General features: G+C 41.8%; 1 protein-coding gene across 1 annotated transcript; it reads right to left on the reverse strand.

The window, feature by feature from the left end:
- Positions 1–3135: 3135 nt before the first annotated feature.
- LOC124290478 (calcium-activated chloride channel regulator 1-like) lies at positions 3136–25324 on the reverse strand. Its single transcript, XM_046727187.1, has 10 exons — positions 25193–25324; positions 16771–16909; positions 15956–16063; positions 13812–14036; positions 12859–13146; positions 12137–12352; positions 10323–10596; positions 9262–9435; positions 6723–6944; positions 3136–4745 (listed from the first exon to the last, which is right to left on the reverse strand). Exons 2-10 carry the CDS (start codon positions 16786–16788, stop codon positions 4204–4206), a joined length of 2067 nt encoding a protein of 688 aa, XP_046583143.1. The 5' UTR covers positions 16789–16909; positions 25193–25324; the 3' UTR covers positions 3136–4203.
- Between the last annotated feature and the right edge of the window lie 1465 nt (positions 25325–26789).

Genomic DNA, 26789 nt, shown 5'->3' on the forward strand with positions numbered 1-26789 from the left:
CTTGGGCATGTTTCAAGCCATGGGTGGTTGGGTGGGTGAGTGAGTAAGGTGTTACGCTGAGGGGGACACCAGAAATGGGCTACCCATGTAGTGAATCGAACCCGGGTCTTCGGCGTGACGAGCGAACGTTTTAACCACTAGGCTACCCCACCGCCCCTCCAGGTAGCGGCCGAGGATCAAACACAGACCTGTCGCTCACGAGGTGGAGTCTCTATCCACTTGCCCACGAAGGCGATACGATGAGAAATGACAAGGCATCTGGGTTTATGTTAATGACGTAAAGATTAAACCAAATTGTTCCTTTCTATGGCAGTTGAATAAGCCGCTGTGTGTATCACTTTAGTTGAACCGAGGCGTAACTACGACAGCCTAATGCCGCCCTCCTGTGGCATAGATTACTTATTTGTCATATTTTCGATTATTAATTAATATAACTGAATTAACGAGAAAATGTTCAAATTTCACGTAAATATAGAGAAAACACTCTCTGCAACGAGAAAATAAAAGAATGAATGAGATAATTATCGAAGCAAAGAGGAAATAACCGAACTTTTCAAGTTTGTTTAAAACAAATCGAAGTAACGACCAAATGTTTGAAGTTACGAGCAAATGATCAATGTAGAAAGAAAATAAATCGAAATTTGATAAAAACATGTACACATAGTAGATATAACTATTTGGCTTAAATACTTTCGGCTTGTTTTAACACTAGTGTCTGGTGTTGACAATCACAAGATCATAATCCTTACGAATTTCCTATTCTGATTCCTGACAGCTGATCCTGCAGCAACGCAGGGCCGCAAATCATCATAGCGGAGTGTGCAGCCACTTACGTCATGGTAGACCACGCCCCCGTTTCAGAATTCAGAAATTATATTTTTGAATAGAAACAATCCGAACTGTGAGCATCCTTCTATATTTAGAATATATTTTTACGAGCTACAAAAATCTGTGAATAAATAAGCCAATATTAACAACACCAGGTGGCGTGCTTGAAGTAACGAGCCACCTGTACAACACACGTTTGAACACTATTAATCCATCTTCGTTGTCATGTTGAAGTTTTGTAAGATAAAGGAGATCTGGAAAGCTGTTTTATGATCACGTTCACGTTCTCGAAAACACCCTGGTGGGCAACTGCCGCCTGATGTGAAGTGTCAATGTGGGCGTAGCGGCGTATTCATGTTGACATGTTCGTGGCCCTCTGGCAAATCTCTGGAAACCACAATGTCAGACTTCAACACGCTAGATTTGGCTGATGGATGTTCAGAACTCGTGTCATGCAGAAACGTGGGGAAGAAATCCTTATTTTTTTCTATGTTTTGTATAAATGCATGTGTCGTAATTCGAGTTAGTGAGTATTGTTTTACGCCACTTATAGCAATATTCCAGCAATATCATGGCGGGAAACACCAGAAATGGGCTTCACACATTGTACCCATGTGGGTAATCGAACCCGTGACGAGCGGACGCTTTAACCACTAGGCTGCCCCACCGCCCCTTTGTTATTTTAGCTAACCATATCAAACTATTTGGGTTCAGAAGACAGTAAGGAGGTCATATTTATAAAATACTAAAGAGGTTTACGGACACTGGTTCTGAGTGAGTGAGTGAGTATGGTTCAGCAATATTCCAGCAATATCACGACATGGACACCAAAAATGGTCTTCGACGTGACGAACGCTTTAACCACTAGGCTACCACCGGTTCTGATCTGCATATTGCAAAATGTGACGGATCTTTATAGGTTCTTGGTTTTAAGTGACAACATCAACTCGACCGTCCATATATGGCTTTGTCCATATGTACATCCATGTACATAAGGAACACCATTGGTCAGGTTTCTTGTTGGTGCCCACCTAACCCTATCCTAGCATTCCTTGTTATCTGTATCTTCTGACTCAGTCCGACGACGTCTCCTATACAAAGGTCATCTAAAAGGGTTAAGTCATACATGTACCAGCAGGACATCAATAAGCAATGTGTTGAGGTTTTAGTGTCGCGTTCGAATTCAAGATGAATGCAGTTATCCAACAACGTGCAAATTCGCGCACGTATGTGTGTGTGTGTGTGTGTGTGTGTCAGTGTCTGTGTCTGTGTGTGTGTCTGTGTGTGTCTTTGTGTGTGTTTGTCACTGTGTCTCTCTCTCTCTCTCTCTCTCCTGTCTGTGTGTGTGTCTCTGTGTGTGTTTATGTGTCTGTGTGTGTGTCTCTCTCTCTCTCTCTCTCTCTCTCTCTCTTCTCTCTCTCTCTGTGTCTGTGTGTGTGTGTGTGTGTCTGTGTGTGTGTTCCTCCCTCTCTCTCTCTCTCTCTCTCTCTCTCTCTCTCTCTCTCCTCTCTCTCTCTCTGTGTGTGTGTGTGTGTGTGTGTGTGTGTGTGTGTGTGTGTGTGTGTGTGTGTGTGTGTGTGTGTGTGTGTGTGTGTGTGTGTGTGTGTGTGTGTGTGTGTGTGTGTGTGTGTGTGCTTGCTGTGAACTTGAGACGGGTACTCCACTCGGACACGTTCCACTGCCATTTGCATTTTTATCACCCAGATACAGAGCGTCAGGCAGGGCAATTATAACACCGAAGATCATCGTTTTACTGCGGTATAGAACCCCGACTTTCCATCGTGCTGCGCAATATCGCAGCAGTCGCCGAAATTTGTCCGGTTAGCGAAGTTGTGGCCCAGTTGTTAACTATTACCAAAAGAAACCGTTAGGTTAGACACTTTGTTTCATAGCTTGAAATTATTGATATGTTTGTATGCTTGATAGAGAGTTTTTTCCCGTGAAGATCCGGGGTGGAATTGGTCTGCAGCAACCCATGCTTGTCGTAAGAGACGACTAACGGGATCGGGTGGTCAGGCTCGATGACGTGGTTGACACATGTCATCGTACCCCAATTGCGATGATTGATACTCATGATGTTGATCACTGGATTGTCTTACCAAGACTCGACATTTACAAACCGCCGCCATAAAGCTGGAATATTGCTTGGTGTTCTACCGTCCGGTTTAACAATGTTTCTGTGGCAATTGAATGTATAAGCGTTAAGTGTTGAGGCTTTTGACACTTTGTGCCCCTATTTATTATATGTAATTATATTTGACATAAATTAGTGACACTGAACAATCACGATCTAGAACAAACATGTTGATCGAGCAATACGTTTATTAAATATGAGACACAATAATATATCAAAATATATCTATAGATGTAAGACTGTGGCGGACATTCACTCTGCACTATCTATATACACAAAGTATACACGTTATCTACAGAAAAGCATAAATTCTTAGTCTTTGACTCAATGCATGTCCTGTTTTCGTTCGTTACATGCGTAAATGAGGCTATAGCCGGTTATGGCAATATTTCACCACAAGTTACCACGAATGGACCCCGTGGGAAAATCAAACATGACCTTCGATTTCTACAGCACACACGCTAACAGAAAGGCTACCTCACCGCCCACAAGTCATGTTGCCACCTGCGGACATCGCCTTGATCAGCCTGTCAGTCTTCTTCAGGATGAAAGCACAAGATGTGGCAGGGGTCATTGACTTTTGTGAAACTCACGAACATGGATCCAAATCATCTTGAGTACCTTGCCCAGCGGATCCATCGACGGTTAAGGGGCCCATCTCTGCAGGGCAACGTTCCACAGCTTATACCAACCATACTCACCCAGCCATGGCCCTCTCTCGAAAACTGGCAGCGGACAAACACACATTTAAGGTTCGGGGTTCAAATGTCTTCATGTGCCTGGCTTGTGTTGAATTCAGCCTTGAATTAAACTCCTCATGCGGAACTTCTTCTCTCTCGAAACAGTGTCTTGGGTCACCTTAACTCGAAACACACATAATATCTTTCCCGTTTCTTTCGGTAGGAAACCTTTTTCGCTCCAATATATTATGCAATGACACCGATAATTAGCACAGATATATATTTCAGCAGCATCATTTATATTCACAGTCACATTCATGTCTATCCTTTGTCACATGTGACAAATGCATATCGCTATCTCTCGAAACCACCGGTTTGTATTTTCGCTGAAACAGAACAACACTCCATTGTCCAATGACAAGCTTACCCTTTCTCGCGAGACCTGATTATATTATATGAGCATAATACTAATAGGGTGGCATAGGCGTTACTCCTTTCTCTCAGTAAATGCACAACTATATACGGAGTCTTTGGCATACGTGATTATGATGGTAATTGGTTTCACGGCATTGTCCATGAACTGGGTTCTTCTTTCCAGCGCCTAACATACTCGCCATCGACTCGGTAGTTCATATGAGGATACTCCGACGTCACAGACTTCAACGACGACGAACTGTCCGCTCGAAACATCTTCCTTCGACTGTGTTCCTTCTGTCGATTGTTTGACCACACCAAACACACAATCGTCATTAGCACAAGAAACAAAAGGAATCCAACCATCGGCGCAATGATGACGGCAAGAAACGACGTCATGGGAACGTCAATACGCTCACGTGGTACAGCAACTTCGTCGACGTACGAGACGGAGACGATGTTTGAAACCTCGCCGTAGTTGTTGGCTTCGTCGTATGCACGCAGAGCCAGGAAGATGGTGTCGTTTTTGTGAAGTTGCTTTATTTGCAGTTCGAGCTGTTCGAGAAGACCGACGTCCTTTGGTTCTTGTAGAGTTCTATTGCGTGCCAAGCTGCTGATCTCTTCTGAGGTATCGATATTGTGTAGCAGCTCTCCAATATCCCTGGACATGTGGATCTTGTATCCAGTCGCTGTGGAAAAAAACATTACAGTCAGGAATGTACAAAATACTTACTTATGACACTTTACTGAAGCCTATTTTTCAAATGTATGAGTAAATTATTCAGGATGGTCTTACGCCAGTTTTAGCAGTATTCCAACAATATCACGACTCGTGACGCCATAAAATGCACCAGTATGGCGAATCGAACCTGGGTCGCTAACCCGCTAACCACAATCCTCATTGCCCCTGTAATGGATGAATGTGGTTGTACTCAACCTTACCAAAGTGTGTCACTAAAATGACGCTATTCTAAATTTGGTATGGACTCACGTCTTTGAAAGAGATTTTAATCTTTAATTCTAATACCTAACAGTATATTTTATTTTGTTCAAAAGAAACCTGTACACTTGATTGAAATACGACTGGATGAAAACAGGGTTCGTTCATCCTTGGTTGTTAAGAGTAATACTCAGCTAACAATTCCACGTTGTCACAACGTTGTCACAACGTTATGCTTTCGTTGTACAACGTTAATCTGTGGACTCACATTTACGTTGTCACAACGGTGTGTCCTGACGGTGTGAAACGTCATTTTTACGTCGCCAAAAGGTAAAGTTATTTGATGCTAACGGATTTTACGTTGTCTCAACGTTCTATTTAACGTTAATAGTTGAATAGTTTTCCCAGTAGTGAAAAGTACATACGAAACAAAGCAATTTGCATGTTGTTTTGGTCGTGTGTTTTCTGAAGCTGTAGCTGAATAGTGAAGAAAGAATCTCAAAGTGAAAAGTGTTACAGAAAACTCTGTGACGCCAAGTTATAAGAAACGTTATAACGTTGTTATGAGCCCAAAGCATAACGTTTCCTCAACGTAAATTTGAAACGTTGTTATTACTCTGTGACATAACGTTATAAAATGACGTAATACTAACGTTGTGACAACGTTGTGTCATGACGCTACCAATGTACAACATTCCCACAACGTTGCAAAAAAAATTGGTGTCAGCTGGGTTACTGTCCTAGTTGAAAAGTCTTTTCTGTAGTTCGTCAACTGGGGATTCATATATGTTTTCGATAATGTCTGTGTGGCTAATAATGTTAAAGTACTGTCGAAATTAGCAAAAAAAACCCTGTTTTTAGGCTGTTACTCTGTATCCCTAAAATTTACACAATTGCAAATAAGATATGTTGAAATAACCCACATCGGCCTAACTGGGCGTTCAGTGGGATGCGTAATAAGATATCCAGAAAAGCATGTTTACTCGTAAAATCGGGCAAAACTTAGAAAAAATACGAACAGATGCTGAAAACAATAGATCAGACTATAGATGGCAATTAGGTCGCTCAGCCAGGTATGACGACGGACCGTCAACTCCGGGTCACTCAAATATATTTTATGCTTTTTCATGTGTATTGAATATCTCTCAATTGATTATCTAATCTTAGCTAATATCTCTATCCCCAAGCCCGACCCCAACTACCGTCAGCAACACCCGTCTTGGTTTTGCTTTTTTGAGACGACCCCTCCAATCTGTTTCTTTTTATAGTGATAGTGAGACTAAATGGTATCTATATCCTTAATAGTTTCAGTGTTAAAGTTGTTATTTTTTACGTCTGCTGTCGTTTATTATGAAGCTAGGTCTAATTTCAAAATGGACATTCAAAAAGTGTCATTTGTTATACAATATCATCGCACACTAATTTGCATAAAGCCATGGTCTACTCCAAATAAGTAACTTCGAAAAGAACCGCATTGCTCATTTCTGCACTAATATCTCCTCAATAAAATCCTTTATAACGTTTCCTATCTCCCTACCACTGAGACTGTAGTTAGGCCGAACTCAGTTCAACAGATATTTCACACTTTCACATATTAACTACTTAAATTGTAGATATCAATGTGAAAAGAACAGGGTTTTTTTATATTTCCGACAGTACTTTAGTTGCCCGTTTCTTGCTTTTATTATCATAAATATCATATCCATCACAGTTTCGGTCGTATTACCTCTCCCACGACCCATGTCATCACCAACGGCTGTCCACTCCAGCGCGACAACTCCAACATCTTGGTCAAATGACGTCACGGTAAAGTCCCCAATTTTCGCAGGTGGTATGACATCTCGAATGTCGGGTTCAACTGACGGGTATCCCTGTACTCGAAACTCCCCCGCTGTTGTCACTCTTTGGAAGTCACCCAGACTTTCTGTCTCCTTTCCGGACTTCAAGACTGAAACGACGGTGTGACTGTTAGTTAAACACAGTGTCATTAACTTATTGATGGAGGGCAATACGATCTGATGCAAGTTTTATACGTTGCTACTTTGATGAAACACATGGGTGTGGTATTGCACCCGTGAAGATCCGGGTTAGAATCGGTGTTCAGCAACTCATGCTTTTCGTAAGAGGCGACTGACGGAATCGGGTGGTCAGGCTCGCTGATTTGGTTGACACATGTCATCGGAAACGGAAAGTTGATCACTGTATTGTCTAGTCCAAACTCGATTATTTACAGGTCGCTGACATACAGGTGAAATATTGTTGAGTGCAATGGGTATGATATTGACTATTTGAAAGCTACAAACATTATCATACTGTTTTTGTCGTGTCTATTTGATGACACCGCGTGCACCTGAAACTACTTGGGTGAGTGAATATGGTTTTACGCCGCCTTTAGCAATATTCCAGCAATATCACGGCGGGATACACCAGAAATGGGCTTCACACACTGTGCCCATGTGGAGAAATCGAACCCGGGTCTTCGGCGTGACGAGCCAACGCTTTAACCATTAGGCTACCCCACCGCCCCTGAAACTACGTGAAATGAAAATATTGTATTCATATGATGAAAGGAGTTTTCTAAACAATTGCATGAAAATGGCCATTGGTTTAAACACATCCTCTGTTAATATACTGAGTCAAAAAAGAAACTTCACAAAATGTAATTTGAAAAATAATGAATAATCTTTCTCTGATGATACATCTATGTATCCGAAATGGGATCCCTATCTTTCGACTCTAGAAAAACGTTAGCAAAACCCACTCAAACCTATCCATTCGTCGTGCAAATAACGTTAGTGCCAAATCAGGTTTTGCACGTGCAGTCGATCACGTGATCTTCGCATCGAAGTTTTCTTCATATGCACGTGTTTGCATTGGCCTCAAGAATTGAAAAAACTCTTTTAAACCACAGTTCTAACGGTACTTGAAATGCCACGATTGTCAAATGTGCAACGTGAACGTGCCGTTGGCATGTTGCAAGCGGGAAGATCAGTTATTGACGTCGCAAGAGCAATGGGATGCAGCCATCGTATTGTGTATGACTTGCGAGGTCGTCTACAACAAACTGGCACCACTTCTGATTGCTCAAGGTCGGGTCGTCCACGTGTGACGTCACGAGCAGAAGACCGTCAAATCGTCCTACGTCACCTACGTGACAGATTTCTGCCGGCTACACGAACCAGGGCTGAGATGTTTAGAGGTCGACTGTCCTCACAGACCATTCGAAATCGGTTGCGGGCTGCCAATCTCCATTCTCAATGTCCATATCGTGGGCCAATATTGACGCCGTTTCATCAACGTCAACGTCTGCTGTGGGCCCAACGTCACCTCCGATGGACCAAGAGAGACTGGAATCGAGTCGTCTTTAGCGATGAATCCAGGTTTACCCTCAGATTCGCGGACGGCAGGCATAGAGTCTGGAGACGACGTCGTGGACGGTATGCCCAATGTTGTGTACAGGAAGTCGACAGATTCGGGGGCGGAAGTTGCATGGTGTGGGGTGCTTTCTGTGGGAACAACCGTTCCCGACTTCTGGTCATCCGTGGAAACCTCACAGCTGCTGCTTACCGCGACCAGGTGCTCACCCCTGAACTCGTTCCTTTCATGGCGGCTCATGGCCCAGGTCTACAGTTCCAGCATGATAATGCTCGGTCGCATACCGCGATGTTGACACGAAATTTCCTTCAAAACGCTGGAATCAACGTCATGGACTGGCCATCGAGGTCCCCTGACCTTAATCCAATAGAGCACGTTTGGGATGCACTTGGGAGAAGGCTTCATGGTCTTAGGAGCCAACCTCAGAATTTGCAGGAACTTGGCGCTGCCTTGCAAGAGCAATGGCGCAGAATCCCCAACCACGTGTTCACAAGCATCAGGCAGTCGATGAGGAGACGGTGTTTGGCAGTGGTGAATGCGCGGGGCGGCCATACACGATATTGAACTGAGACATTTCGCATTTTTATTCTTGTGACTTGACATTCTGTATACCCATGTTTTGGAACGGCGGTGTAGCCTAATGGAACTGATTATGGCACTGTCAGTGTATCGAGTACATTACACAGATCTCAGCAATGAAATAATAACAATTTAACCATTTTACCATCTCTTGTTCTTTTATAGTGCCCTTAAGAAAGAATGTGAAGTTTCTTTTTGACTCAGTATAGTTTGACGAAAAATATTGGATTTTGTCAGCCTTCAAGATGTGACCACTTTTATTAAACTGCAGAAAAGAATTAATCACTGTATTTCAAGTTTGTGATATTTACCATTTCCTGAACTCCCTGTTTCAAGAGCACCTGTCTGGTGACCTTTCGTAATGACCTTGGTTGACACGTTTTCTCCAATAACCTTCACCTTCATATTGTACCTTCCATTCCCTTTAAGATCACGTGGAAGAATGTACGATGAATATACTCCATCGTCCTTGATTAGATCAGAGCCTGAAACAATAGTAATCTATATCATTGAGATAGAGAAATGCATACAGACAGACAGACAGACTGACAGACACACATAGAGAGACACAGACACGGGGACACACCCCATGGGACTCAGTGAGGACAGACTCGCAGAAAGGGACACTAAGACAGAGAAAGACACAAACGTACATATACAGACACACATACAGAGACACACGCATGCATAAACACACAAATTCAGACACACATACAAATACATCCAGACACAAAGACACACACATACACATAAAGACACACAGATAGATCCTAACCATTATAACCCTGCTTGGGCGTTAAAGTGTAATGGTCACTTTAGGCAATATTTCGGTTAAACCAGGTTTAAACAGTCACAGCATTTTAAGCACGGGAACGTGGAACATATGGCATTTATCACTTTTGCAAAGCAAATGATCAGGTGGTGACATACCATGAACCATGATCAGAGTGAGTGAGTTTAGTTTTACGCCGCACTCTGCAATATTTCAGCTATATGTAAATAATCGAGTATGGACCAAACAATCCAGTGATCAACAGCATGAACATCGATCCGCGCAATGGGCAACCGATGACATGTGTCAACCAAGTCAGCGAGCCTGACCACCCGATCCCGTTAGTCGCCTCTTACGACAAGCATGGGTTACTGAAGATCAATATTTTACCCGGACCTTCACGGGTACCATGATCAGAGGCAATCGGGGATTCGAATCCACGACAACCTAAATTTGGTACGGCTGAGGAACAATTCACTTGATCGTTATGATATTAAATTAAGGCTAACAACGTTTTAACAACGAACAGCTCAGTTGGTTAGTGGTGTTAGCGTGGAACAGTGTCATTGTTTAGTACACGCAATATAGTCATGTACGTACCAACGCCATCGTCGAGCAACTCAACCTCAGAGGTACCTGCTCCTGGTCTTTCCATTGTGGCCTTGACCTTTGCGCCAAGAACGGGGGCAGTGCCTCGCGTCACGTCAGCAAAAATAGTGAACCTGGCTTTGGTTTCAAATGTTAATAGTTCTGTGGAAACCCAAGATCGTGCTTGAATGACGTCATGACCTTTTGACCTTGCCTTGGACTGCACGTGAACGAGGGCATTAGCGTATGGTCCTAAGGATGACACTGTGTATTTCCATTCTCCTTTCTGAAATACAGACCTATCGTGTTATATTTATACTCTTGAAAAAACGTAGGGGAACATAATTTTAAATTTACGATTGAAAAAATTGGGAGATATATTGGAGTCAATCAATGTTGAAATGATAATAATGAATGTTTTGAGAGTGCATCACCATTTACACTTCCTTATGAACACATTTGTCTGTAGAGTAATCGCTGTTGAAAGATGACTGGTGTATGACGTGAAATTTGCATGTGTACGATTTTCATTTTCAAACCCCAAAACAGTAGAAACAAACACTAACAACTGAGTGATGCAAGATGATTGTCAAAATAAATGGTTTACAGTGATTTATCGACCTTCTTGAAAACCGTCAAAATCAAGAATGGCATCCCATGCACGTGTATGGAGATAGTGCTTTGTGTTTAGAGGTGGTGATAAAGAGAAGTGGTGGTGCGTTCATAAGATGTCTGTGTTTGAAGAGTTTGTTAACGCTTATAATTACTATCCATATTGAAAGTTCACTTTCCCCTACTGTTTTAAGAGTATATTTTGAAAAAGAACATAAAGTATGCTCCTGATAATTATCATTTGCCGGAAGAAAATATATTAGGCATTGTCCTGGACTCAATATGGATCATATGTTATGTTTTGTAGATGTTGAACTGCCTCCGTGGTGTAGTGGTTAGAGCGTCCGCCCGGAGAGCGGAAGGTCGCGGGTTCGATCCCCGACCGCGTCATACCAAAAGACGTTAAAATATGGTACTTGTTGGTCCCTGCCTGGCGCTCGGAATTAATGGGTACAACAAGGACTGGTCGACTCGGAGTCAGTATAATGTGTCTGAGTGGGGCATTCATGCTTCACTGCGGCATGGTATCTCGGTGAGCTAGCACTATAAACCCAGTCTGAGCTAGTACAAGCAGCCGCACATACACATACACACGCATGCACGTCGTAATATGAGCGAAATATTCTCAAGCACGACGTTAAACCCAATTTCACCTCACCTCACCTCGTAGATGTTGTTATGAGTCAGTGCAACGATGACCTGTGTATTCAGAAAGCGGTGTGGTGTGGTGTATTTAGATTTATTTAGTGCAACAACCTTATGGGCATAAGCATTGACGCTTACATATGGAGTTTTATAGCATATGTTCTTCTTCTTCTTCTTTTTGAGTGTGTAAGGAAGCTAGATAATGTCTCTCATCTCACCCTGCCTACCCTGCCTTGCCTTTCTTGGATTGTCTGGTTCAGATCCGATTTGTTTACAAACAACATCATACAGCTGTAATACTACTGAAACAAATATCTTCTCATGATATAGTCATAATTGTACAACCGGCTCTGCTTTTGGCTGGAAGAGATTTCTTATTTCTTTTTTGGGACACCTTCTTTAAATAGTCTCTCGGGCGGTGGAGCTGCCTAGTGGTAAAGCGTTTACTCGTCACGCCGAAGGCTCGAGTTTGATTCCTCACATGGGTAATTATATAAACTCTAATCTCTGGCAGGCGGAGAACCGTGGTCTATGAGCTCTACTCCTGGCACTACCAGTTAAATTATTACCATTGCAAGACCTGGTATAATCGCCGTCAGAATGCCATTGGTGCTGTTTTTGAAGACATCTGTTTTCGTCGTGGCATCCGTTGGGTCATGCAAGAGGACATCGACTGGTTTGTCGGAGGTGATTGTCACCGTTGTCTCACGGCCGATGGTCTTGTCGATGATGAAGCTGCCGACGTGAGGAGTCTTTCGGAGTATCTTTGCAGCTTCAGAACTCACCTTTATTAAAAAAAATATGTTTTCAGAGAAAACAAAACAGACTTTTCTTATATTGTCAAACTGGATTCTTCCACTAATCTACGCGTACATTAAATGCAGAGTGTTTATATCAGTATGCGATAACAGATAAAAGAGTCAACAAGATTCAATGAAACCGGGTACCATTAGACCGTTTGTGCATAGCCCGACCATTTAAACCGCAAAGGTCAAGGTCATGAGATCATCAGTCAAAAATCTACAAATAATAGGACAAGATGGACGCGGATATGAATATGGCGGAATCCATTCCTGTCAACATCTGTAATGTGAGGTACATTCGCTGACAATCAGGGTTAGAATTGCTTTCCAGCAACCCATGCTTATCGTTGCAAGGTGGTCAGGTCGATGCATGTCATCGTACCCAACTGTGTACATCCATGTCAATCACAGTCGTTCAGTTTTTACAGTGTTATTACGAATAAATGTTAAATACTAAGAAATCAAGAAAAGGAGGAAAAACATCTTACAGAGACTGCAAAATTGTCGAAGCTTTGGGCTCCAACAGTCGCAGCTAGTCCGTCAATCAACGAAGTCGAGTTGGGTTCTCCAGTAAAGAAAAATGTCCGCCCTTCCGTTTCCCCTGCGAGCTGCGCTATGCTTGCTTCCGCTTGTTGAGTATAGGCGATGGCGTGAATCATCACCTTGCTCTTGAACAGCCTGGGTTTGATATCCTTTATCCAAGGTGACTTGTTCTCCTTGCCGTCAGTAATTAATATCAGAGTTCCACCTGAACCCGTCTTCGAACTCTCTAGGGCCTGTTAGTATTGATATAAAGAGGGAATATGAACAAAGTCTCATCCCGATTGAGTAAGAGAGTGAGGAAATATTACTTAACTTTAAGTATTGTGTAGTGTATTTGCGTCTCACATTTCGTTTAATGTCAACCATAGGGGCTTATAAGAACATAAGATGTTTGTTTGCAAGAAATACAATAAACTTCAAATGAATGAGAAGATTAACGAATTGATATATGAGCATAATAATAATCACCACTAAACGGTTCACCAAAGACATAGGATTACTTTCCTTTTAATTCTGATGATCTTGTGGCTCCGATTACCTCATATGCCACAATGGTCGCATTTTATGCTATTTGAACAGATTTTTTTATGGACGGATAACTTTGGATAGCAATGGATGCGACGTTTTGGTGGAGATGCTGACCCCGTTATCAAGCAAGTTCCATGAAAGATTGTTCCTCTTCATTATATTAGTTTCGAAATGATGTTCAGTGCTACTTATTTGTGTGTTAGGGCCCTAGTTCCCTATCCACAAAGGGTTCGTAGCGCTCCGACATTCGTAAACCTATGATAAACTATAAAGTTACGAAAGGTCGTAACATTACGAATGGTTTATGGATCGGGGTCCTGCACATATAACTAATACACATCCGAAACGTATGTTCAGAGCATACACCTACCGCCAGAGCCTTTCCGAGACCGGCCCCTATACTGGTCTTGCCCTCGGCGTATGTTGGCAAGCGGTTGGTAAGAAGTTCTCTGTCTGCCTGGGACCTGATGTGAACCATCTCAGACAGCGTTGTTGCATCCGTGTTGAACTGTACAATGCCAAGCCAGCTTCCACTCTCAACACTGGTCAGTATGTAGTTACTGGCTGCTTGGCGCAGTATGGCCATTGATGGCCCCTGTCGTATAAGAGAGAGCGTTGGTTAATTTGTTTTGCATTACTGTTGAGGGGTCATGTACAGTGGGTGTCACATTTTACCAGTATTGTGTCCATATTAAAAAAATACTAAGTGGGGAGGGGATCAAGCTACTCTCCTACTCCTACACCGATCATTGGTCCATTCCAAACTTGATTATGGCTCCATCGTATATGGTGGAGCCTGTAAGGGCAACCTAAAAATATTAGATTCTATTCTTCACCAAGGTCTAAAACTTTGTCTTGGATCCTTTAGAACTTCTCCTGTTGACAGTCTACGTCGAGGCAGATGAGCCATATCTTAACCATCGCCGTATAAAATTATCCTTACAGTATGTAACAAAACTATATTCAAATAAGTCAAATCCTGCATTTAATTGTGTTTTCAATCCTCTTTATGAGGACCTGTACAACAAAACGTCTCCTCTTGTTCCACCTCTTGGATTACGAGTCAAAACTTTCATTTCTGCTGCTGGCATTGAGCTAGAAAATATTATTTATTCCCTCCTTCTTTCTTCTCCTCCTTGGCAATTGGTGAGGCCACAGGTTGACGTAACACTGACAGCGTTTAAAAAACCCTCAACTAATGAATTACGATATAGACCAGAATATAATCAATCAAAGGCTAAATATAATGCATACAAATCCTTATTTACAGATGGGCCCAAGGATGGTGGCGCAGTGGCTTGTGCCACTGTCATTGGATCCAGAACAATATCTTTCCGATTACCAAATAACAGCTCTATTTTCACAGCAGAAGCTCACGCCATATTAACAGCTCTTAGATATATTAATAAACACCGTAAATATAAACGATACATAATCTTTTCCGAGTCTCTTTTGTGCCTTCAGGCCATTAAAACCTTCTCTTGTAAACATCCACTTTTAATAGAAATTATTGAAATGTATAATGATTCGACATCGTCTTTTGTTGGTTACCCAGCCATGTTGGCATTTCTGGGAACACAATGGGCGATCTTGCTGCAAAGGCAGCACTCAACAAATCTGTGACACCACTTCTTATCCCATACTCTGATTACAAAGCTAGCATTAGAACCTACATCCGTGATCTGATGCATGTCTTGCTTGACTGTGTTGAATATTCCATCAGAAGGGATAACTATTTTAAATCACGAACTATGAAGGATCTTTTTAATCAGTTTTCATTTAATTATTGCATTTTTAAAAGACATAGATTTGTTAAATGATTTGTAAATAGCTAAATATTTTATGATTGGAAGTTTGAATTAGTAACTAAGATTGTTAGTGGCTGTATCCTCGAGGGGGTTAAAGTACTGTAAAATTATTGTCCTCCTGAGAGGGTACGTAAGTCCCAAAACATTCAAGGTAAACTTAAACTTGCCATGTTTTTAATAGAATATGTGTAGTTTTAATGTATGGCTAGATGTATCTAAATTGCTGACCAGCTAGGGCCCATGCAGGAAGCAAAGGTACTGTAAGTCCCCATGGTCCTTAGTATGGTGATCTACCTTCAGTTGTTGGCAATCTATAGCCGGGTTTTATATTGTATTGTCATTTATAGGTAAAATATTTTAGATTTAATTACTAGTCTTAAATTTATTCCTGTGATAATCTAGTTGTATTACTGTCCTTCGTCGACAGGTGTTTTATGATGTTATTGTGTGTATTGTTAATTTATAACTTTTTAAGTAACAATATGGCTGAAATATTGCCGATTTTAACTCACTCACTCACTCCATATTACAAAGAGAGTGAGTGGGTGTGGGTGGGTGGGTGGTGAGTGAGTGGGTGAGTTGGGTGCCTGTCTCAAACCGGTCATATGTTTCCAGCTTGTGTCCCAATTTGTCAAGTTTACATATTTAAATAGCTTTTCAAAAGTGGAAGACCAAAAAAAGATGCTTAGATTGGAAGAAAGTGTACCGTCATACTTCCGGAGGCATCAAGAACGAGAACTCTCCTTGTTGGTTTCACCTGCACAAAGTGAAACCGGGGCGTGGTGTCAGTGAATGCAGGTAGAGGAGCCCCCGACTAAAAGATCAAATACAATAAGATAAGATAAGCATTACATAATCGGTATCAAGTACATTACACAATATTCAAAGTGAGTGCAAAAAAAGAGAGGCAGAGAGAGTGTGTGAGTGAGATGGGTTTCACGCAGCCTTTAGGAATATTACAGCAATTTCAGAGATAATCTTCATACATTGTACCCCTATGAGGAATCGAACCCTGGTCGTCAGCGTGACGAGCCCACCACTTTAAAAGAGAGAAAGAGAGAGGGGAGGGAAGGAGGGAGGGAGGGAGAGATGGGGAGGGAGAGAGAGGGGGGTCATGCGGGGGATCAAACCTTGGTCTTCAGCTTGATGAGCAACTTCAAGAGAGAGAGAGAGAGAGTTTGTGTGTAAGTGTGTTTGTGGAGGTGGGGGTGGGTGAAGGGGGTTAAGGAGAGAGGAGAGGGTGATAGTGCTAGTCCCAGCCAGGGATATTACAGACTGTGGGTTATGTAGCGCCTGCCAACTAAGATACCAGTTTGCGTTTTATCCATCTAACGCAAGAAAGGCAACAAACACCAACTTGCAACGTTCCTTTCAGCATTATGTGGTCCCTCCCCGTAACAAAAGCTCTGCATATTATAGACTACAAAGTCGCCGCCAAGACCATCAACCACCTTCAAAGTACCACATGTGCCAGTCAGCTCAGTGGCCTAGTATGTACCCGATGATGAAGCTATGGCTTACTCTTTCTAAAGTCGTCATGTTTTCTCATGACTTCCCACGCACTCCGGTAGTTACACAGCCTGTTCTGTCTATTAGGGGCGTAGACGTTGTGGGCGTACTCCCCCGGGGCGCTGTAGGGGTCGTCGCAGAAATCCGTTATCTGGAAGTAAAACCGTCAAGGACTCACTATTTAAGTTTCATCAAAGCGTGTCAGGTTAAGGCTACAGAAAGTAAGACAGGCAGTAATGCTGCCATATGCAGTGTGAGTGAGTGAGTTTAGCATTACGCCGCAATCAGCAATATGCCAGCTATATGGCGGCGGTCAGTAAATAATCGAGGCAATCCTGTGATCAACATCATGAGCATTGATCTACACCAATGAGATACGATGACATGTGTCAACCGTGTCAGCGATCCTGACCACCCGATCCCGTTAGTGGCCTCTTATGACAAGCATGGGGTACTGAAGATCAGTTCTAACCCTGATTTGACTAACGAAGAACCATATTAGGGACGAATCTTGGATTCAAATATAGGGATCACATAGCAACGGATCTTGTAACGACAAAGGGAAACAACTCTGCTGAACGAAACATTTCAAATTCAGGTGAGTGTTTTCGGTCTCGAAAGGTATATGTCGTGATGCATATACATTGATCTTTTTCCCAGCGGGAGCGATTGACAGAAAATGATCTTATTTTTTGCCAAATATCAGAAATATTTTCATGAATAAGGCTTGCGTGACATCTACGGCAAACAACTTAAACACATTCACCGTTATCGCCCTTGCGCCTGTTCCATAAACTACATTTAAATTTGAAAGATGTTCAGTTCTGAAATAATTACATGATATCACTGTATTGCCTATGACATGAAGTTTGACATTTTACAAAGGGGTATATAAAATTTATTTTGATGCTTACTTGGAACAATTTACCCATACGGTAACCAACAGTATCCAATTAGGAACGGATATTTTAACGTTGTTGCAAATTTCTTGATTAACGCCGCACTCAGCATTATTCAAGCTATATGACGGTTGTCTGTACATAACCAAGACAAGAAAACTGTGTTTCACACATTGCATGCATCCAGGTATAGTCCGTTTGGCTCAAATGCGGACCGATGAATTGCAATCTAACTCGAAAACTAATTAACATAAAATACTCAATGAAACATTGGTCATAATCAAAACCTCAGACCAACTCTGTGAGGTTTTTGCAGAATTTATGTCCTAAAAATAAAAAAGTTGTTTAACAAACTATCATTAAAATATCGACACAATACACTATTTGTTACAAGGGACGAGTGCAGAGAAAGGGACAGACAGGTGTGCGAGAAAGGATGGAGACAGCACAGCGCAGGTTAATGAATCAATAACGTTGTCGGCACTTGTGCACGTGCTTCTCTAACACCTGGCTGTCCCTTCCTCTGGTCTCCTCCCTCGTAACAATTGGTGAACTGTGTCAAAATTTTAATGATAGTTTGTTTAACAACTTTTTTAATTTTAGAACATAAATTCTGAAAACAAATCACAGAGTTGGTCTGATGTTTTGATTATGATCAGCGTTTCATTGAGTATTATATGTTTATTAGTTTTCGAGTTAGATTGCAATTCATCGGTCCGCTTTTGAGCCAAACGGACTATAGTACGTCGTGACGAGGGCGGCGGGTTAGCCAAGTGGTTAAGGCGTTCGCTCGCCACGCCGAATATCCGGGTTCGATTCCCCACATGGGTAAAATATGTGAAACCCATTTGTTGTGTCCCCCGCGGTGATATTGCTGAAATACTACTAAAAGCGGCGTAAAAATAAACTCACTCGTGACGAGCGAACACCACAAGGCTACACCACCCCTCCCACCACCCACCCACCCTCGGGATAAGTGGACGAGCCCACATGCGGGAGTATGTACTGTCAGAGTACTGACATGCCAGCGACTTAATTAACTGAAGTCCGCTGACAGTTGAGCTGACACATGTGTCACGTGACACATGTATTAACTGCGGAGGTGACGTGTGCCACATGGAGTCATGGAATGGAGTCAGTCAAGCAGAACCTTAACGGTCGCTGTTGTAACTACAAAACACATACCCTCGTTAACTAAATGATCCAAATGAAACCATCATTCTACATTTCACATGCAGTATACTACTCAGTTGAATTTAAGTTCGTTATAACCATAGTTAGTGGTCTGGACAAAAAGACTCGTTATATCTGTCAGTTCGCTATAAGCGAGTTCGCTATAAACGCAGTTGTGCTGTATTTCATGTTTGTCACCTATCAAATATGGGGCAATGGTTGACAAAATGGTTGATAACCGTCAGCATTTTCGAGTCTTCTCATATAATAAGACGTCAGATTATTAATAAATTGTTCTACACACAAATAAAGGAAGGGGTCGTATAGTTCATATTTTGTTAAATATGTATTATAAAAAAATTGTGAGTAATTTGCTTATATATCCAGAAAAAAATTCAGTATATACAAGATATGCTTTCTTTGCTTTGTATTGTCTCAACAAAATGCCTGTGCTCGATATTTAAGATGTCAGTTCCTCACAGCGACACAGTCTCTTTGTAAAATGGTTACCGTCTTTAACTCAGTCTGTGCTTCCCTATCATATTAAGTTTCCTCCCTTTGTCGTGCCAGGATGGAATGGCCCTAATAGCTCACTTGTCAGCGCCTGTTTTCGTCCGTTGCACTAAATGGAACACATCCACCTATTGCGCCACGTTTGTTTTTTTTAAATCTAGAAATTACGTAGTACCGTTGTCGTCCTTAAAGGCACAGTGTCACACATTTTGACAGTATTTTGGCCTCTACTATACATATTGGGGCATATGCACCCACTTTAGCTTCTTATTGATACAATAAAAGACTTATTATCCCTTACGATTTGCCTGAAATCGATAATTGAAACTTAAATGCGGAATGTAAACAATTGCTCCGTACACCGAAGACTGTCGCACGCGGTGTTTTCGATGTTTTCCGAACTGGTTTCAATAACAAGTTGTGCGTGGGATATTCATAAAGAGCGCTCCAAGGGATATAACTCTATGAGGGTTCGCTTGGAATAATGGATTTTGTCTCGTCATCTGGAAAATATGATGTAATCTAGACAGGCTCTCGAATGGCTTAGACAGATTTAGTTCTGTGGTTTTAAATCATTTTGACACTCTGTCATCTGAACCTACTGCTTTTTTATTGAATGAGTATTTCATGTTTCAGAAATGGAAGTGATTACTTAAGGTTTTTAATCCGTAACACAAAGCAGAGGTTATTCGATATATGTATACATCTATCCAAATTAATAGTGTTGTCGTTTCTTTTATCTTAACTAAACGATTCCTTTTGGCAATGAAATTACCTATGATTGTTTATTAAATCAAGTCAATGTGTTGGGCGCAAATAGGCCTCATATTGGCCCACGTCGCCCTAAAACTATACAACCAACCAACCAACCTTGGAATAATGTTCGGCCGGTAGCGGGGACGAGAGTCGATTTAATGAAACGTTGCATTATTTCATTCGAACTTTTTAATTTCATTTTGTAATGTAAACACGTAAATTTATTTTTTGAATAAATCATATGGTAGCTTCTTTGGGGCTGATATTGAGAGAAATGCATTATTATCTTTTAAGAGAGGTGTGGGGTGACATTGAGCCTTTAAACAAAATTAACCAAGCGCATCATGCGACAAGGCGATAATTTGGCCTTTTGTCCCATTGTCGTGAAGTCGCGTTATAGTAAATTATGATACGTTTGGCTTGTTGTGTAAGCGCGACACTTTCCCTCCAAAGATTTCATAATAATAGCTTCCTCCCACCTTACGCTGACAGGCTGTGACATGGCCGACATACCATTGAGAGACTTTAAACCCTCAGTTAACTCACTTCGTCCATATTTACAAACGTTCATCTCTGGCTGTAGTGACCCAAACGGCCAGGTCAAGGCCAGCCCGTTCTGTAACGTACATGTACAACGCATACTTGTGCAAGTCCGGTATCTGAACACATTCCACCTTCGTAATGATCCATCTTTCCCCGGCTTAATTGTACTACTTATGGGGGACCGTTAATAATTTATGGATTTGGTGTGTGTGAGTGTGTGTGTGCGTGCGTGCGTGTGACGATTCTTATGGAGTAGCATTTACAATGTGAGAGACCCCCCTAATATTTATGTACAAAGTATGTGACCACACACCCACCCTGCATGTCATGTACAAAATGAATGGACCCCCACCCCACCCTCCACCTTCAGATATTTTTAAGCATACGTTTTTTAGATATTTATATGTACAACATTGCTACCACTACCCTAGTACACGTGTACAAACTTGGTGACAACCCCCCCCCTCCCCAGAACAAAATTGGGCACCCCTTTAAAATCATCCTCACCCCTCTAGCTATAAATTATGAACCGTCCCTTAAAACAAGCGCTGGGTCATCCTCGCTGGATGCGTCATCGGGTTTAGAATGCCAACATACTTGATGTATGGGACGACTGTACTGTAACTATTTATATGAAGTTATTTAAAAATACACAACTGAAGTGAAACATGCATAGCTCCACCCACTTTGTCACTGTTTATGATGACCTGGTTTCGTGCCAAGAAAGATTTTTTACTGATTGTAAAAACGCATTACAGGGGCTGATACAGGATGGTGGCGGTGCAAAGTTCAAAAAAGAAAGGAGAGGGATGGGGGTGGCACAGTTTCTCTTCATCCGAGTTTCCATGGTCATTTGATAAACTTTCAGGACGAAAAAAGAGGGGTGGGGGTCTGGATCCGCCTATGCAGGGCAACTTCTGGGTCATCCGTAAACGTTTATCCTCAGGTTCTTCCAACTTCCGATAGTCTAGCATTCAAATAATTATCAAACCGTTTGGTATTTTCAAATTGTGTTGTAATAGACGTCCACGCATCACAACGCCAGCTTAAGATAGGTACCTCCGTCACTAAGGCAGGAGGGTAACGTTTCTTTTGGCGTTTCGTGTATGCTGCACAAAGGTAGTAAACTTGATTTCTTGCAATGGCTATAGTTAATTTGCATGTCCCTTGGATTCATGAACAAGAGCGTTCTTGGTCGATACATGACACTGCATCCAAATTGCTTGGTTTGACGGTCATGGCATCAACCATTAGGTTATCTGGTTTGTTACACACCGCCGTCATACAGCTGGAATTGTCCTAAATGTAGCGTTTAACAACGCACGCCAGGAAGTTTTGCCAAGCTGATGTATGAGGCACCGATATTGTCATGCCGGTGCTGTTCCCATCTAACATTTGTTTTTTGTTCATACATATTTAACTAGCGTCAGTACGTGATTTGACAGAGTACGTCAACTGAAAATTCCAACTGTGTTCAGCCGTTCACGTGACGGTTAATTACAAGAGAGTTCACGACGTCTATGTCATAAATTATAACGCTACATTTGACGGAATTGCATTATGGGCAAACATTTAGAATTCGTGCACAGAGAATAGTTTATCCTGAGCACCCTATATATATTTGGCTGTTACCGTAAATGAAAACACATTTGTTTCACATTCCTATGGTGTACGTCAAACGTACGCCTTGAGACCACCTGCTGTAGTGTCTTTGACGTAATAATATTATACAAGGTTAGAATGTGTATAGTTTCGGGCAACCTTTAGGATCATCTTACAATGTGATTAGCTGCCTGAAGAAGGAGTCATACTTCTACTGTACCAAATTACCATACTGTCTAACTGAAATATACTCTCCCAAAAAAGAAACGCATATAGGATTTTCAACTGTATTTTTATGTTTATTTTGAAACATCTTGTAGGCTTTATGAGTCTATGAAATATAGCGAAATTGCACACTGGGAATGCAGACTTATCCGTCTTTGGCACCAAATCGAGGAAAGTCAGTTTGAGCGTCACATGGAGACGCTGAAGTCAATACCTCGTGTGACCACCGTGGGCATCCAGAACTGCACGGCATCGCCTCGGCATCGAACGAATACGTCTCAGAATCTCGTGTTGCCCAATCGCAGCCCACTCTGCCTGTAGTGCCTGTGCGAGTTGCTGAAGTGTCTGGGGCTGAGGGTTACGGCGTCGCAACCGTCTGTCCAGGGCATCCCACAGATGTTCGATCGGGTTTAAGTCCGGTGATCTTGAGGGCCAGGGGACCACATTGATGTTGTGGTTCTGTAGGAAGTCTTTAGTGTGACGTGCTGTGCGGGGCCTGGCATTGTCCTGTTGAAACAACTCCCTCTGGCGATCAATGATTGGAAGGAGGTGTGGGAGTAGGATTTCGTCACAGTACCGTTGAGCTGTCAGGTTGCCCTTGATCATCACCAAATCACTTCTCCTACGGCAGGTGATCGCTCCCCACATCATAACACTGTCCCGGCCGAATCTGTCCACCTCGGGAACGCAAGCGTCGGCGAAACGTTCACGTCGACATCTGTATACCCACATTCTTCCATCGCGTCGTTCCAATAGAAACCGTGATTCATCACTGAACCAGATTCTACGCCAATTCGGTAGGTTCCAGGCCTGAACCTTGGTGCACCATTTAACTCGATGTCGACGATGTTGTTGTCGAAGCACAGGGCAAAAATAAGGTCTTCTGGCACGTAAACCAGCCTCTCTCAACCTGTTCCTGACGGTCTGTGCAGAAAGCTTCCTCACTCCGGGTATTTGTCGAGCGGTACTGGTCGCCGTAGCTGTTCGATGACGCATGTGGTGTACCCGGATGTAGCGATCCTGCGCTGCAGTGGTCGCTCGAGGTCGCCCACTACGAGGGGCATCTGCTACCGCGTTCTGCCGGCAATATCTCTCCCAGAGCCGTGAAATGGTGCTTTGGTGAACATTCATGCGTCGGGCAACTGCCCGTTGAGACTGGCCAGCTTCAAGCAAACCAATGGCGATATGACGGTTGGCTTCACTTACACGTGGCATTTTGCGTTCGTCAACAATATTCCAAATACAGTGAATAATCGACAGACAGCGACCAACCTTTTATACCCATCATTGAGACTATCTGATCCCCAACATTCACGTGCATTGCATGTGAATTGTGTATTCTGTGACACTACACGCCGAAATTGAAAATCATGCTGTTAAATACGGGTATTTTACGGACGGTGCGTTTTATTGTGATGTTTCAAAACATAAACACCATACGACTCATAAACAGAGGAAAACCTTTTGTAAAATGAATCACGTTTTATTTCATTGCTACATGAAATTGCTATTTTCATGATGCGTTTTTTTCTGTGGGAGAGTACATGTGTATGCGAAAATAAAATTACATTTAATATGAATTTCAATTTAATATCACGCAGTGATATTCATTCTTGATTCATCGTATTTATGGTCTTGGTCATACTCAGTGTGTCTTTATCCCCAGTACGGTGGTCAAACTTTCAAATTGGTTGTTATTGGTTTATAGCCTGGTTATAATTGCTAAGAATGAATCTACTGAATCGACTGTCTTCTTGTTTTAGTTTTCATCGGGTTGGTTTTATTTAGAACTGTGATATACATACCTATCTTACTGTTCTTTGTCAACAGATATTTAAAAATTGAATACCTTGTTTCCATCGCTATATGGCTGTAATATTGCCGAAGCGAAGTAAAATTTTAACTCACTCACTCAGTCATAAATTTTTATACACGCCTTTTGAATCTTATACAGCAATACTGTCACGCCGAAGACCCTGGTACGATTCCTCACATGGGTAAAATGTGTGACAGCCGTGCGACCGATGCTGGATGTATTGACCTAATCATTTAAGATACCATGCCTCAGTTTGTCATGTACATGCCTTTCCGAGCCGGACAGACTTCATCTTAGCCATTTTGCTGGGTGCCAGACAGGGTAACAACAGGTACCATCACGGCACGACAACTAATACATCCCTTGACTTCCCTTTCTCCATGCAATCGGGGCGCTGGGGTAGCCGAGTGGTTAAAGCGTTCGCACGTCAGGCCCAAGGCCTGTGTTCGATTCCCCACATGGGTACAATGAGTGACGCCCATTTCTTGTGTCCCCCACCGTGATATTGCTAGAATATTTCTAAAAGCGGCGTAAAATCATACTTACTCACTCACTCACTCACCCACAGATGCGCAAACATGTACATGCAGGTCGCCATGTAAGTTAGTGAGTGAGCGAGTGAGTTTACCTTTACGCCTCTTTGAGCAAAATATTCCAACAACATCACGGCCGGGGACACCAGAAATGGGCTTATACATTGTGCCCATGTGGGGAATCGAACCCGCGTCTTTGGCTTGATGAGCGAACGCCTTAACCTCTAGGCTTCCCGACCCGACTTACGCATTGTAAGTAATGTTCAAGGGGACTTTAAACGCCATTTTTTTAGCTCACCACCTTACATGACATATCATGCATATTATACATATATCAGGCATGTTATTGCTATGGGATATATGGTTATACTCACACTGTCTAGATACTGCATAAACATTATTGAAGACACTCCGTGGTTGTTCTTCATTATGGGGTAGAACTTGCATCCGTCTCCTGGATGCCCGGTGAACATGTCAAATGGACACTCGCCTTTTGTGCGCTCGCTTCGCAAAACTCCTTCCACCTCCGTGGAGCATCTGTTAAAGTTACATTGATAAATGGACCCGCAGTTAGTGCTGGTAAACTAATATGGTTACAAACAAATAAAACTTTGATGTCACAGACAAACTAATAAAACATTGATGCCATCGCCAAACTAATAAAACTTTGATGCCATGGACAAATTAATATGACATTGATGCCATCGAAAAACTAATAAAACTTTGATGCCATCGACAATCTAATATAACTTTGATGCCATCGACAAACTAATGAAAGTTTCAAACCTTCAAAAATCTAATTATACTTTGATGCCATTGACAAACTAATAAAACTTTGATGCCATCAACAAACTAATATAACTTTGATGCCTTTGACAAACTAATAAAACCTTTGATGCCATCAACAAACTAATATGACTTTGATGCCTTTGACAAACTAATAAAACCTTGATGCCATCAACAAACTAATATAACTTTGAGGCCTTTGACAAAGTAATAAAAGTCTGATGCCTTCAACAATCTAGTTATATTTTAATGCCATCGACAAACTAATAAAACGTTGATGCCATCAACAAACTAATATAACTTTGATGCCTTTGACAAACTAATAAAAGTCTGATGCCTTCAACAATCTAGTTATATTTTGATGCCATCGACAAACTAATATACCTTTGATGTCATCAACAAACTAATAAAAGTTTGAGGACAAAGTAATAAAACTCTAACATCATCGACAAAGTAATGTACTGTGATGCCATCGACATATTCATTTTCTGTGCGATGTGGTTTCCAGAGTTACAAAGTCGCGGATACGAAATCCAGATTCGCACTGATTATCGACCTGGATAAGTGGAGTCTACAGCTAACGTATTCTGCATTGACCACGTCGGTCCTTCTCTCATATGCTCTGATGAAAACTGCAACTGGTCTTCGTGTTAACACAATACGAATATACATTCAAATATTGGTGTATTTCTTCTGTTTCTCGTGCCTATTATAATTTGTGAACGATCATTCAACTTGTCACACTAACCACTAACAAAGGACATTTCAAAGCTGCATGCGGAATAAAATTTCAGATATAGATCATCCTTGAACATAATTTGAAGTCAGTTGTTTTATATAATTAAACGCTGTGTCCTAACTTTAGATATTCTATTTTTTATGTGCATAATGTAATTTTGGTGACCTGTTGTTTATTATTATTATTTATATAGTATTCAGCATTTATATAGTATTCAGCATTTATATAATATCCATATTTATATAGTTTTCAGTTACTTAGTTTCCACATATATGTACATAATATACTCTCACCGTTGACTTTTCTATGAAGTAATTAAAAAAATATTTTACAACCTATATGTTCACAACTGACAAAGATGAGAGTCACAAAATGATTTAGCGCTTCCCCTGTACGATATTTAGCTTGGCGAAAGGACATTAAACCCAGAGAACAAACTCCACAAG

The sequence above is a fragment of the Haliotis rubra genome, unplaced genomic scaffold (genome assembly GCF_003918875.1).
Source record: "Haliotis rubra isolate DU_JTF1 unplaced genomic scaffold, ASM391887v1 Scf466, whole genome shotgun sequence".
Lineage (NCBI taxonomy): Eukaryota > Metazoa > Mollusca > Gastropoda > Lepetellida > Haliotidae > Haliotis > Haliotis rubra.